Below are 13,070 nucleotides of genomic sequence, written 5' to 3' on the forward strand. Positions count from 1 at the left end.
CCTGGGAGGTAGAGGCTTGGACCACCAAGCTCTCAGGGGTGGGGTGCCGTGTGAAGAAACGTGGGTCCCCTGGGTTTGGGCGATAGTGGCAGGCAATCGTCCTGTTCACAGGAGCCCTGTGCTGGGTTTGGACCAGGTGCCCATTAGGATGTCAATGAGGGCCTCACTGAAGAGGAGCAGGGGTTCTGAGGTGGAAGTTCCCAGTTGCAGCACCTCTGTCAAGAGATTAGTCTTGATGGCCACTGAGGTCCAGGGCCTCAGCTGCGTTCTTCACCACCATAGCGTAAGAAGCTCCCTCCTCTGTAGCCACAGCAGGGGAAGAAAGCATGCCAGTATTTGAAGAAGTGTCCAGTCCACTGGCCTCACAAACGTCTTCATGCCAGTCCATTGCTTCATAGGGCTGGTATTCGAAAGGGTCCAACGATCCCTCCCATTTATCCCCGAAGGCTAGCCTATAAGAAAAGAGCTCAGGATCCAAACAAGGAGGCAAGACTCCTACCCGTGTCTGAGTCATACGACGCCCATCTGGCTCTGTGTCGGAGTCGGGGATTACAATGGGGATGGCGCTGCCCGTGGAAGCAGGCAGCACTGTGAGCATCGGCGTGAGGGAAGGTCAAGGTGGTACGACCACAGCTGGTCCTGATCCAGGACCGGATCCTCAGGAGCCCCTCGGCGCCAAGGCTGAATCCCCCTCGTAGAACTAGGAGGGGCCCCTTCTGACTCAGTGGGGCCCAAAGGCGCTCCAGCAGGGTCAGTTTGCCCAAAAATGAGGCATGGCCTCATAAAATATTCGGAGTTCGGTAGGGGACACTCCAGCCCCCAGAAATTCGGGGAGTCAGCCCAGGCAGAACTAGGCCTAGAGCGTCGACACTCCTTCGTTTCATCAGCCAACAGATAAGGAGAAGTTGAAGAGAGCTTCGACTTCTTGGATTTTTTTTGTTGTGACTCGACTTACTGAATTGTTCCGAGGAGTTGGAGTGGGATGACGACGACTTACGACTGCGACCGATCCTGGGACCTTCCTCTCGACTGAGATCTTGACTTGCGTAGAGTCGAGCGTCGGCCCACCATCAGCTTCAGGGACTGATCCCTCAAAGCCTTCGGGTGCATGGCCCAGCACTGAGTACAGCTTTGGGTCGTGGTTACACCCCAAACACCAAAGGCACACAAAGTGCAAATCTGTCACGAACATTGTTCGATGACACGATCCGCAGGGCTCAAATATGGTCTTACTAGAAGAGATCCTTGAAGCACCAGGTCTGAAACTCGAAAAGGACTTGAAAAAAAGTTTTTAAAAAATCCAGTCAAAAACTGACTGAGAGGGTAGCTCTCTTCAGTGCTTTGCTGGTACGGAAAGAAAAGAACTGACGTCAGCGTCCCTGAGTGGCGCCTATATGGGACCCTCAATGTCATATCCAACACAAACAATGCAGCTGATGGATGCGGAGCCGATCGACGCCACCTACCAGCATGCAGGGGTACTGCTCACGAAAACCTTAGATCATGTACAGCTCAACTGACAATCCTACTTACCACAAACCCCACTTACTTGATAGCTCCTTCATGGTACAGACATGAAAACTCTAGAATACAAGAAGACCAAGGCCTATAAACAATCTGCAGTTCAGAAGAGAAATAAAGTCCAGGCTTTTCCATTTTGCTGAGCTAAAAAAAAAACACTACCCTGCCATAGTAGATTGTTTTTTATATACAATGCATAGGATCCCTTCTTCACTCTCCTTGGCTTACAACTACAAGCGTCAGCCATGGATACATGACAAAATGTGAAATGTAGATTCATATCGCGCAGCTTACCACCTGTGAGGGCCTCAAGGCAATGTACATGGGCACGGGGAGATTAAGTGATTTGTCAAGAATCACAGGACATTGCACCAAGGCTCGAACCCGGATCTCCAGCTCCCGACGCAGTCACTCTGACAGCTGCACTACATCCTCTCCCCCTTGAGGACACCAAGCCAAGTCTGGAGGACACCCTTTGTGCCTCACATATGACACCAAATCTGAACACTAACATATATTGCTACTAACAACCCCCTTTTTTTCCATCAAGGCATTACAGATGCTGTCACTTTTCCAAAATACTGGACTCAACTGAACCTTTGTTGCAACTGATAATTGGTTTGTACATGCTGCTTGTGTTCCTATCGTCATACTACTTTGCTTTCACCATAAGCTTATGCCATTTCTACTTGCTACTCCAAACACTCCCAGCCTCACACACTACACAGTTCAAAGTGAGCTACAGACAGAAACTACAACAAAATGTCCTCTCTTTAGCAATGTTGAACTAATGCTGTTAGACTATACTTTTGCTGGAACGTGAAACTAATGGAATCCATCCACCAGTCATTACAAGTCATTGTGCACACAAATTCCGCAGCACTGTTTTTCAATGCACACGTAACATGCCATCAAACGTTTACATTACAACCCCGATCTACCCCACCTAGATCACATCATAACTGTTAAGAATCACATTTTTCATATTAACTTACCAAAACAAAGTAGAATCTAGGTAACACGAGTTGTAGTGCCCCTGAATTCCTTTTTTCTTTCCTATCATTACCTCCAAACCATCCTTTTCCATTCTTGGGGGTGTATTGTCTTCTACCACTTCACTTAAGTAACCTCCAAATGCTGTAAAGATAAGTTAATTACAGTTACTTGCTCAAATTGCTCTGCATTTTTACTTTCATGGTTGTATCACAAAGTAAAGTAATATTTGTTGTCGCAAACTAAATTAATGACATGCACTCCACGTCAGGAAATGCATCACCTCTCTCAAATAGTACCCAACAACCCCTGTTTTTTTCAAAATTACTATAATAAGAAACCAACTCATATAATTTTCACATACTGAGAGCTGTAACTCATCTTCAGGAGTTCAGTTTTTGTTCCTTGAGAACATCAATACTATGAAGAAGAATTAGTCATATTATGAATTATTTCTTTTAAGCAATATTAGCAAAGCTACACAATTTTGTACCATTTGGTCGAGATGAGTAAAGGAATGCATGCTGTATACACGACTAAACTCCTCCATCAAACTGAGTAGAACAAAGACATTATAGGCCAGTGCGGATAAATCCCTCTGTCCAGATATGGGTCTAAGTTGCAAAACATAAGATTCAGTCATGGGTATGATAATCAAATGATCAAAAAGATCTGATCAAATGGGTTGAATGAGTTTGGAGAGGATCCAAAATATCACTTAACCCCCGACAGAACAAGAGTGTTACACAAAACCAATTCCTCAAAACAGAATATCTACTTTGTTCCAAATTGAGTAATAATGCTGATCAACCTCCTCCAATCAAACTAATTTCCAAGCCTTTAAAGCTCACTTGCTGTAAACTTACAACAAACAAAACTAAACTCTTCAATGACCGTTGTCTTAACCCAAAAAAGTTCATAAAAACTCAGGTCGACATGCAACAGAACAGCGCTCATGTCTTACTCGAGTGCCTCAATTTCTACTCCTGAAGAAGTTGGCTTTTCAAAGTGCTTTGTGGGTGGAGCTAAGATAGTGCTCTTCTGTAAGAATGATAAAAAAAGATTCTGGGAGGTTGTTTCTCCTGTAGAGAAGGGGGGAGCAAACTTGCTAGACTGTCACACTGGTCCAGAGTTGTGGGTCAAGCACTTCAGTTTTTTGTACAAGGCCGATAACCCGTCACCCCAATCCCAATTCATTTACTGATGCTATGAAAATGAGGAACCATGCAATGAATATCCTGGTGCCCGAAGTGGAATGGGCTATAAAAAGTACTTAAAAAAGCACAAGGCACAAGGTCGAGACCTACTGCCTGCCAACATCTATCAGGAGAATACTGAAGTATGGGCCATAATTCTCACCAAAATATTCAACCGGGCAATAGCAATTAATCAGGTTCCATTATCATGGCGCTCAGCTGTGCTAGTGCCCATATTTAAAAAAGGTGAAAGTGGCAATCCCTCTAATTAGCACCCAATTTCTCTTTTAGATGGGGCAGGGAAAATACTTAAGAAGGTCCTTTTAAATAGATTGCAAGCCTGGGGAGACAGTCGGAATACACTAACAGAGGCTCAGGCCAGGTTTAGAGCAAGGGTTGGGGCCATCGACCAGGCAATACTCCTGCACATGGTTTCATACAAGTACACAATTAAAAGAAAATCTCCATTATATCTAACATTCATCGCCCTTAAGGCAGCCTTCAGTCTTGTAGACCGAGTGAAGCTATGGAGATCTTTAGCAGAACTAGTGACGGACAATGCATTAGTACATGCAATAGGGCATGCCACAAGGATAACACAGCGAGGGTCAGGTATGGACTGGGGGACGGGGGGTGCACTGAAACCTTCCCCGTAGAAAAGGGAGCTCGCCAGGGGTGCTGTTAGACCCTTTGCTCTATACCTAAATGATGTAGTAGAATATCTGCTCTAAGATCACACTGACATGTCCATTATCCATTATAGCAACGAAAAAGGTCTGAATACTGCTATTTGCAGATGGCGCAGTCTTACTGGTGCAGACTGAAAATGCAATCAACAGTCCATTACTGAGGTTTGTAAACTACTGCAAAAAAAGTATTTGACTATTAGCAGAAAAGGGGCATGGTGTTAGGGCCATCCCCCAGCCTTTAGTGGAAGGTGAGGGTATACGGAGAGTCGATAGAATCTGTTAAGCAATTCGATTACTTGGGGGGATCGGTTTACTGAGGATCATAAGTGGAACTGTCACATATATAAGGCAAATACAATTCTAAGACAGCCCTCCAGAGCAGTTTTAAAATGTAGGCATAAGGCAGATGCCAAATGTATTAGTACCATCATACAAATCTTTTTGACAGAAGGCGGTAGCAGCAGCACTTTGTGGAGCAGAGTTCTGGGGGTATGCAAATTTAAACATGCTACAAGTGGCCAAGAATCATTTTCTCAGGTCCATGTTAAGAGTGGGGCCTGGGAACACCCGGTTGACACTTCACACGGAACTAAGATACACACCAACAGAGGAAATAGCAGCCCTAAAACCAGTATTATACTGGATCAGAGCTGTCCTGAACTTTATAGCAGCAGTCTATGTAAAATCTCTGGAAGATGTCAACCATGCTGGCACTCACAGCAGAAATTCTTGGTTTTCCCATGTGAAATGCATATTAATTGAACTGCAGCTAGGGTCACTCTGGACTGACCCAAGAAGCATAAGCCGAGACACTGTTAAAATTACAAGTGAAGAACAATGTGACTGCAGTGTTGGGGGGAAGGACAATTAATTGCACTTTTTGCTGTTTTGCACTAAATATGTTTTAGCATATAAAAGGTGGCTTGTGTCCCTTTTTAAGAAATTAATTCTGCTGGAGCAGTTTTACCATTTTGCTTTAGAACAGATAATGAATTTATTTTTAATTCAATCCCCTTGTATTTATTAGCAATTTGGCCATGCATGAGGGGCCTAGTAACAGCCCAATAAATCTGACTAAGCTCCGTAGGAATGTATACAAACAAATATGGATGCCATAACACAATTGTTTTTTTTTTTTTTTTTTTTTTTTACAAAAGCTGCACACCTGCACTCAGAGAGGGTTGTGATTAGCAGCTGCTGTACTTGTGGACATTACTGGAGACTGCTGTTCTATGGAGTATTTATACAACAGGGGATATGCTGACACGTTCTTCTTAAGGGGAAGGAAGATGAAGATAATATGGTGCTTATGCTCTTTTCCATTCCTAATTGTACACATACTTGCATTTTAAGGGGACGTTAACCTCTAGCTGCGGATTTTAGGGACGATGGCAATCTTTTTATTGTCTGTTATTGTCTTTGTAGACCAATATGACTAATAAGTGACTGATCTAAGTGCTTTTATGTATTTATTGACTTACGATTATTTGTTATGATATAATTATGTTGCTTTTCTTATTGTATAGCAGAATGCCGACACAATAACCAATAAAAATTGAAATTGAATACTCCTGTCAGATCACTAAAAAACTGTCAGTAGTCTGTGCTCATCACCTTTTTCTTTCTTGCCCTCAGGCTTTTCAAAACGAGAACCTTCTCTACAGTCATACAAGGACAACACTAGACTATCTACACATCAAAGAAAGCAAAAGCAAAATCAAGCTCTCAAAGGGCAATAATTATAGTGCATCTGTTTTGACACAAGAGTCATGACCACAAATTCCACTGCAAAACTTCATCGCAGGTAACTTCTTTCACAAAACTAGCACAATTGCAAACATTAGCTCCTATTTGCGTAGTTATTTGAATTAAACAATTATAACACTCGTTTTCTTTCTTAGTCCAAATTGATTGCACTTGCTACCAGCTTCACATTACTGGCCCAGATTGTTCATGATTCTTTTGTTTTATCTGGGCCAAAGAAGCTATGTTTGTTTTTTTAAATATAATTTTAGTATCCTTTCTTTAAGTACTTATTGTATTTATTTTTATTTATTGGGTTTTTGTAGCATGCTGCAAACCACCTGTAGCTGTCCTTGGAGCACTTTAGGCAGAGAAAATGTAAGAAGCAATCAAAGTTGTGATGACTGTATAACAATCAAACAACCAGCAGGCAATGGCGATTGCTGGTGTGGTCCTGGTTCCAGAAGCCTTAAGTGATTCCGCGATCTCCAGGCCTGGGATGATGAAGGTGAAAGTCAGTCTTATCTATATGACCAGCAGACAACACAGGTATGTGGAGAAACATCTGGAAATCCAAAGAGGCTGAAAATTGTAGGCAATATTGAATAAATGGGTATTTAAGGACTTTCTAAACTTGAGAAAATCATTTTCATGTCTAAGTTGGATCAGAAGAGAGTTCCAAAGTGAGCAGCCTTAAACATGGTTGCATCTGCCATCAATTTCTTTCAGTGCTGTCCAAATAGCAAGTAGATTTCGATTTGCCAGAATATAGGTTGCTGAAGCAAACCAGTGAGACACCATGCAAGACTTTGTGAACAAAGCACAGGGTTTTGAAACAATACCTCGCACTATCAGGGAGACAGTAAAGGAACATCAGTGTTGGTGTAGTATGATCATAGAATTTTAGTCCAAACTGGACATGATTGGCTCACTTCTGGATGCACTGAGGTTTTGGGTTTCATTTTTATTCGGGTGCCAAATAGAGAGGTTGTCGCATTAAAGAAGATCGGCCAAAGGAACAGCAGCAACTTGATGATTTTCTGAGACTGTTGATAACTGAAAAGACTTCCCGAAACAGGTGTCATAGGAGGCTAGTTTTGACACACCACTGGAGACTGATGGTGAGATTACTGTAAATTAATAGCGATCACAGGATAAAAGCTTTCTCAACTGCAACAAAGAGTGTCAAGAGATTTTTACCACAAAATTGGCAGTGAAGCTAGTTTGACAGTACAGAACCCATCAACAAAATTTCAGTTATTTCACAGTGCAAAGTCTTTTTTCTGAATCCAATGATGAATTAAAACAAGCAGTTAGACATATTAGGTTCACAGCAACCTCTTCCAGCTTGAGATTACACTGGGTCTCACTTGCAAAAACAGAATAGCTAATTTAGTCAAGAACAATTTTAAATACTGCCATATAGACATTGACATATTTTGCAGACAAGGTGGAGCGTTGGGATATATCACATGAGATCAGCTATATCTAAGAAGAAAGGTACCAGTTTATCTTGCTGGGTGCAGCTATGAAGCAAGAATGCAAACAATGAAAGTGAAGTTCCGTTAATACTGGCCGATTCTGCAAATCTGCTAATCTCTCAGGAGCACGTGACTGGTATCAAATGCACAAGTCAAGGAGGTCAAATTGGATCCAAGCACAGGTGATGCCTTGATCGTGACTGCTAAGGAGTTCTATCCTCATGTTAAAAAGTATTGACTCAGATTCCCCTCAGTTTGAACTCTGCCAGGAAGTAATTTATTTAGTAAACTATTAGAATCCAAAAGTCTGAGCAACTGATTGGCCTCCTGTGGTTCGGCAGTACAAAAGGGGCTAATCTATAACCAGGGATTGTGAGGATCAAGATCAGATTTCTTTATAGTAGGAGTACTAATCACGTTAAAGGACCTGAGAAAAGATTATAATGGTAAGAAAGGCATAGTACAGACTTGTGAGGACGGACGCAAAAGCGGTGAGTCCAACATTAGCGACTTTATTATTGCAGATATCCCAATATGTGAAACAGTAATGGAGGTGTGGTTTGGAGGGAGTGTACAATTGGGGATTCGCTCAGAGGCTCCAGGATGGGAAGATGATGTGGAGCTTTGCTGCTTTACTGAAATAATGGCACACCAGAAGCAATACTAGCTTCAAATGAGCGGATATGCACTCAACAGTAGTGCTGAAAGCCCTGCTGATGGCTCGAGGAGGTGAGGAAACTGAGGGGGTCACATGGAACATATCCCACCTGCTATTCAACTTAATTCCCTCCGTATCAGCATACTGTCAACCCAGCCCTGATGGTCAAGTATGGACTGCTGGAGCACATGCAACCTCTGAGCGGAGGCAGTTGTTGGGTAGGAAGAATGACTTTAGTGGCACCGGGCAAGATCAAAATGGTAGCAGGACACATGGGGGAACCTACTGCGGTGTGGCTGGCTTCTTCCAATGGTACTGTTTTAGTGGTGTCTGACACATTTCAGTTAGACAGGTATGCTTAAGCACAAGGAGCAGGACAAACGGGAGCACCACTCGCAGTTAAGCCAAACGGAGAGGTCATGCAGCCTATCTCCTTGTTACTGTTTTAATAGTCGAATTCACATTTGACTCAGAGAGGTGTGGGCAGAAGGTGGTGGGAGAGTGACCGCTTACAATAAGGGGTCCTATGTCTGGGATTAATGGTAAATTGTGACAATGTGGAGCTCACTTTTGGATTGCCCCTAAATCGCAGCACTTAAGTCAGCAGATAAATACTGAACCTCCTTGCAGTTAGTGAATATACGTTAGTATAGTGCCATCAGCCTTAAAAGAAACACACTGGAGGGGAGGGGACTCTAACCATTTGTAACACAGAAAGGGGCAGAGCAGAGAAGAAACCTATAGGGACAGGGGTAGAGCTTATACATAGCTCTCCTTCGTCACTTCTGGGGCAGAACAAGACCAACGAGGACCTGTACGACACCACTGGAAAAACCTTCAGATCTAATCTGCCATCTGTGGAATATTCTAAAGGTGAGGAATCGGTGATTTGGGGAAACCATCAGAAATTTCCAGATGTGAGCAGCGGAGAATAGGAAAAAACAACTGGAGGTGATGAAGAAATTGCTCTTTTAGCAAAAGCATATCTAGCACAGGTGTAATGTCCATTAAAATGTAATCAGTCACACACTGCTTCTCTTCATTTACATAGTATGTGTGGCTGGTCTACTTCTCTTGAGTGTTCTTTTAAATATATTAAGTTTGAGTCTAACCATGAAATATTCCTCCTGGTATACAGTTTATATGTACCTTCTTTCTTAGTGACTGAGTAGCCACTAGTCTTTAAATGTGCCTCCACAGCTGATGCGAGTTACTTTTCTCTAAGTCATTGTGATAGCACTCAAGTTGAATCCCTTGATATTATCAGGGGGTCGTTTATTTCTATTAATAATACATCTTGCATATCTTCCGTCCCAATAACTTCACTGTAAATTCATAGTGGATGGTATAGAAATTAATAACATTTATTTTCGATACTGAGGTGCAGTCCAACTGTCAGAATTTTTTCAGTGGAATCAGTACTAACTTTAGTCCCAGATTAAAGGAATATTTTCTCTAAATCATCAGACAATAATTACAACTCCCTTTAACAACTGACTCTGTGACCAACGGACACAGTAGATCACATAGAAATAGACAATATGCAAAGTCTATGTCTACGTGACCTCAATCCCAGTTGCACTTGTAATGTCCTATTTTCGCAAAACGGCTCTTGGATTTGGTTTACAAAAATGGAGAACAGGCAGTCATTCTTGTTTCCACAGTCACGTTCCTTCTATTGGGTATCAGACTTTATTTCCTGTATCCTTCTAGTACATTTAGTTGTCCATTTTCATTGCCTGCGTCTACAGTCTCCCCTGGGCTGTGTAACTGAAAATGTATTCTGATTTGCAGTGTTGCCGTTAGACTCAAAACCAACAATCAGGTGTGTTATTCTATCCTTTCGACCCTTTCCCACTAATGCCGAGATCACCTTCAATGCTGTGAAACTCACACAAAAATGCATCCATAAAATGCACTGAATGATTCTGGTGCTCATACAATTTAACATACTCCAGCCACCTGAACACTATGGAGCTTGAATAGATAAGAGACCGGATTGCTGTAGATCACATTTCAAAAGCCCATCTACAAAAAATATTCAACTAGCTGTAGGAAAAATAAACATTTTTTCTGCATTCATTGTGCACCCAGTCTTCCGAACCAAGAGTTCACAGTGGTACTTCATTTTGCAAAGTTATCCTATACAATTGTACTTTTCATCAACTTAGGTGTGCATGGCTTGCCGTTGCACGTGCTCTATGACCATTCTCCACCCCCCAACAAAAAAGATGACTCCTCTTTACAAATGTATTTGGTTACAGGTAGGAACTTGTGGCTAAATGGGAACTAAGCAAATGTGTATCTCAGAGATAGACTTAGACTAGTGATGGGGGTGGCCATTTAAAAAAAATATATATTTCTACTGGCTGTAAAAGAAATAAGGAGTTATACAGTACAAGTTGTATCTATACATTTACTATTTTTTTTTTCCTGCAGAAAAATATAATTTTATACTGTATTTACGTAATCTATAAGACCAGAATACTTCTAAGCCTTGTTTTCCGTATTTTAACCTACAATTTTAAAAGGAAATTGTCATGTAAAAACATAACATTATAAACAACATTACCTCCCCCCCCCCCCCCCCCCACCACCACCACCACCACCACCACCACCCCTAACCCTTAGGCTGTTCAGCATCGTTCGCACACTTCTCCGACCTTTCAGGATCTGCATTATCAGGTTCTCACCAACCATGGGATGATTGTTCCTCATGTTCATTTTGATGGATCTAATATGACCAGCTCCAATGGAGGTAATTAAAGTGGTACATCGTTTACTGTCAGAGGTGGGGAGTAACATTGGAAGGTATGTTGTGTGTAGCAAGTATCAGGAGGCCGATCATCATTTTTTTTTGAGAGACTGAAAGGCATCATGCACAGTAACCCAGCTTTGTACAATGCGATTCTTTCTGAGGCCTGTCCTTTCTTCTCTGTGAAGATGGGAACTCTGCCTGTAACAATCTGATAGCCAGTGATTGCCAACTTACCGATGGGGAAAGGGGTATTTTTTCAGTTCCTTGTAATAGTGAGACGTGCTGATAATAAACCAACATTTGCAAACCTACCAAATGCTTTATCGTTTTTAGGGTGTGGGTATAAACCCAACGCGCTACTCTCAAGAGTGTAGGGAACTCCTTGCCTGTGTACTGGGATAGGGTAGCTGTGATCCAGTCCAAGTAGCGCTGCACTGAGGAACTGGACCACATCAAGTGATAGAAATCGGCATCTGGCAGGTTGCAACGGGGCAGTCTGAAGAGGTTCCCGGGAATATCCTGTGCAATTAAGCTCTGTCAAGTACAGTAAACTGAATCAATATAAAAAGTGCACATTATATGACACCTTAGAGGGTTATTCAAGGATTTCTGTCCATTCATTGTTGAGTATGGGTCTGCGTATGTCGGCTTCTCACTGGTCTCATAGTTTTTGACGAGTGACATCAAAGTGCTGGGTAAAGACCCTATAGAACGCCTGATGTATTCAAGTGAAAAAATGCCCACATGGGATAAATATATTCCCATAATATTGTTTCAAAGTCGCAGAAGAGCCCGTCTGAAATTAGAGCCCCAACACTGTCAACACAGCATTCCAGCCAGGAGCAAAGTAGAGAAGGACCAAACCAGGACTCCTTGAATAGACAGCCCTAATAATGGAATAGCTGGGGCATAAGAAGGGTTATTTTTGGGAAGGGCTAATGCACAGGACAAACAGATTAGGGCAGTTTGAAGCCGGACAGGATTATGCCTCTTGGTTCATTTCCCAGGGAATAAATGACAATGCAATGCCCCATTAATTAGGTGTGCTTCCTTAAGTCTCAGCGATGGGGCCTTCTTATGCACCACCATAACAACAGAGTTGGAGACATATTTTATCGAATGCAAAAACGCATCAATTAATTTTAAGCAACGTTTATGGCTCAGTGTAATTTTACACATTTAACAATTGTAAGCAAATGTCAAGTTATCAACACAGCTATCAACACTGTGAGCAAATCAAGGAGACTCAGACCTAACGGTTAAAAACCCAGTGGCTGTTTAGGGTGGATGGAATCAGCCTTAATGTTGTCATTACTGAAGCCTACACCAGGAATAGCTCACTAGGAAGGATAACTGGTAGGGGTGACGAATGGCACTTATTTTCTTTTTTTGGTACTTGTGAAATGAACATGAAAGGAAGAGAACATTTTGATGAAAGTGTTAGGTAACAGTATTACAAAAATCTGTGATTTCCCCGTTGCTGTAAAGTCACCTAAAGAACAACTGTTTGCTTCAGCATACACATTAGCTTTGCCTGACAATGTTGGACAATTTCAGCCTCACCACAGGTGACCTGTAACTCCTATAGGAGCAGCCCAATCGAAATTACGAGTCCAACCCGAGCAAAGAGAATCTGTTTTTTTCTACTGCTGAAAGCAGCAAAAATGTGCAGCTGAAACTTAGAGGCAAAATGAGAAATACCCATGGGACTTTTGGGTAATATTGAAAATTCCCCACTGGTATTTTCGAATCATTACCACGGAGCAACCGAAAGCTCTGGTATCCAGTAAGAGGGTGGGGTGAGAAGATACCGGACCGATTTACAGCCATCTTATCATTGTCCCTTTGTATTTTTTCTGACCGTAATATGTGTAATATGTGAAGACCCCATAGCTGAAATGAAATAATGTGCGAAACAGAATCCACACCCATTTCTTTACTCTGCACCTCATGTTTTTTTCCTACTTTGCACCATAATCTTGTAATGAAGGGAATATGTAGATGGAATGGCAGCTGGTTACGGTTTAATTG

The 13,070-nt window shown here is 42.1% G+C and overlaps 1 protein-coding gene across 5 annotated transcripts in view; it reads right to left on the minus strand.

The window, feature by feature from the left end:
• CYLD (CYLD lysine 63 deubiquitinase) overlaps positions 1–13,070 on the minus strand; it is a 381,887-nt gene that overhangs the window by 102,693 nt on the left and 266,124 nt on the right. For all 5 annotated transcript variants that reach the window (XM_069216436.1, XM_069216434.1, XM_069216435.1 and 2 more), the window contains exon 9: positions 2,517–2,658. In XM_069216436.1, the coding sequence (XP_069072537.1) occupies positions 2,517–2,658 (142 nt within the window). The remainder of the gene's footprint in view (positions 1–2,516; positions 2,659–13,070) is intronic.

The sequence above is a fragment of the Pleurodeles waltl genome, chromosome 12 (genome assembly GCF_031143425.1).
Source record: "Pleurodeles waltl isolate 20211129_DDA chromosome 12, aPleWal1.hap1.20221129, whole genome shotgun sequence".
NCBI classification, from domain to species: domain Eukaryota; kingdom Metazoa; phylum Chordata; class Amphibia; order Caudata; family Salamandridae; genus Pleurodeles; species Pleurodeles waltl.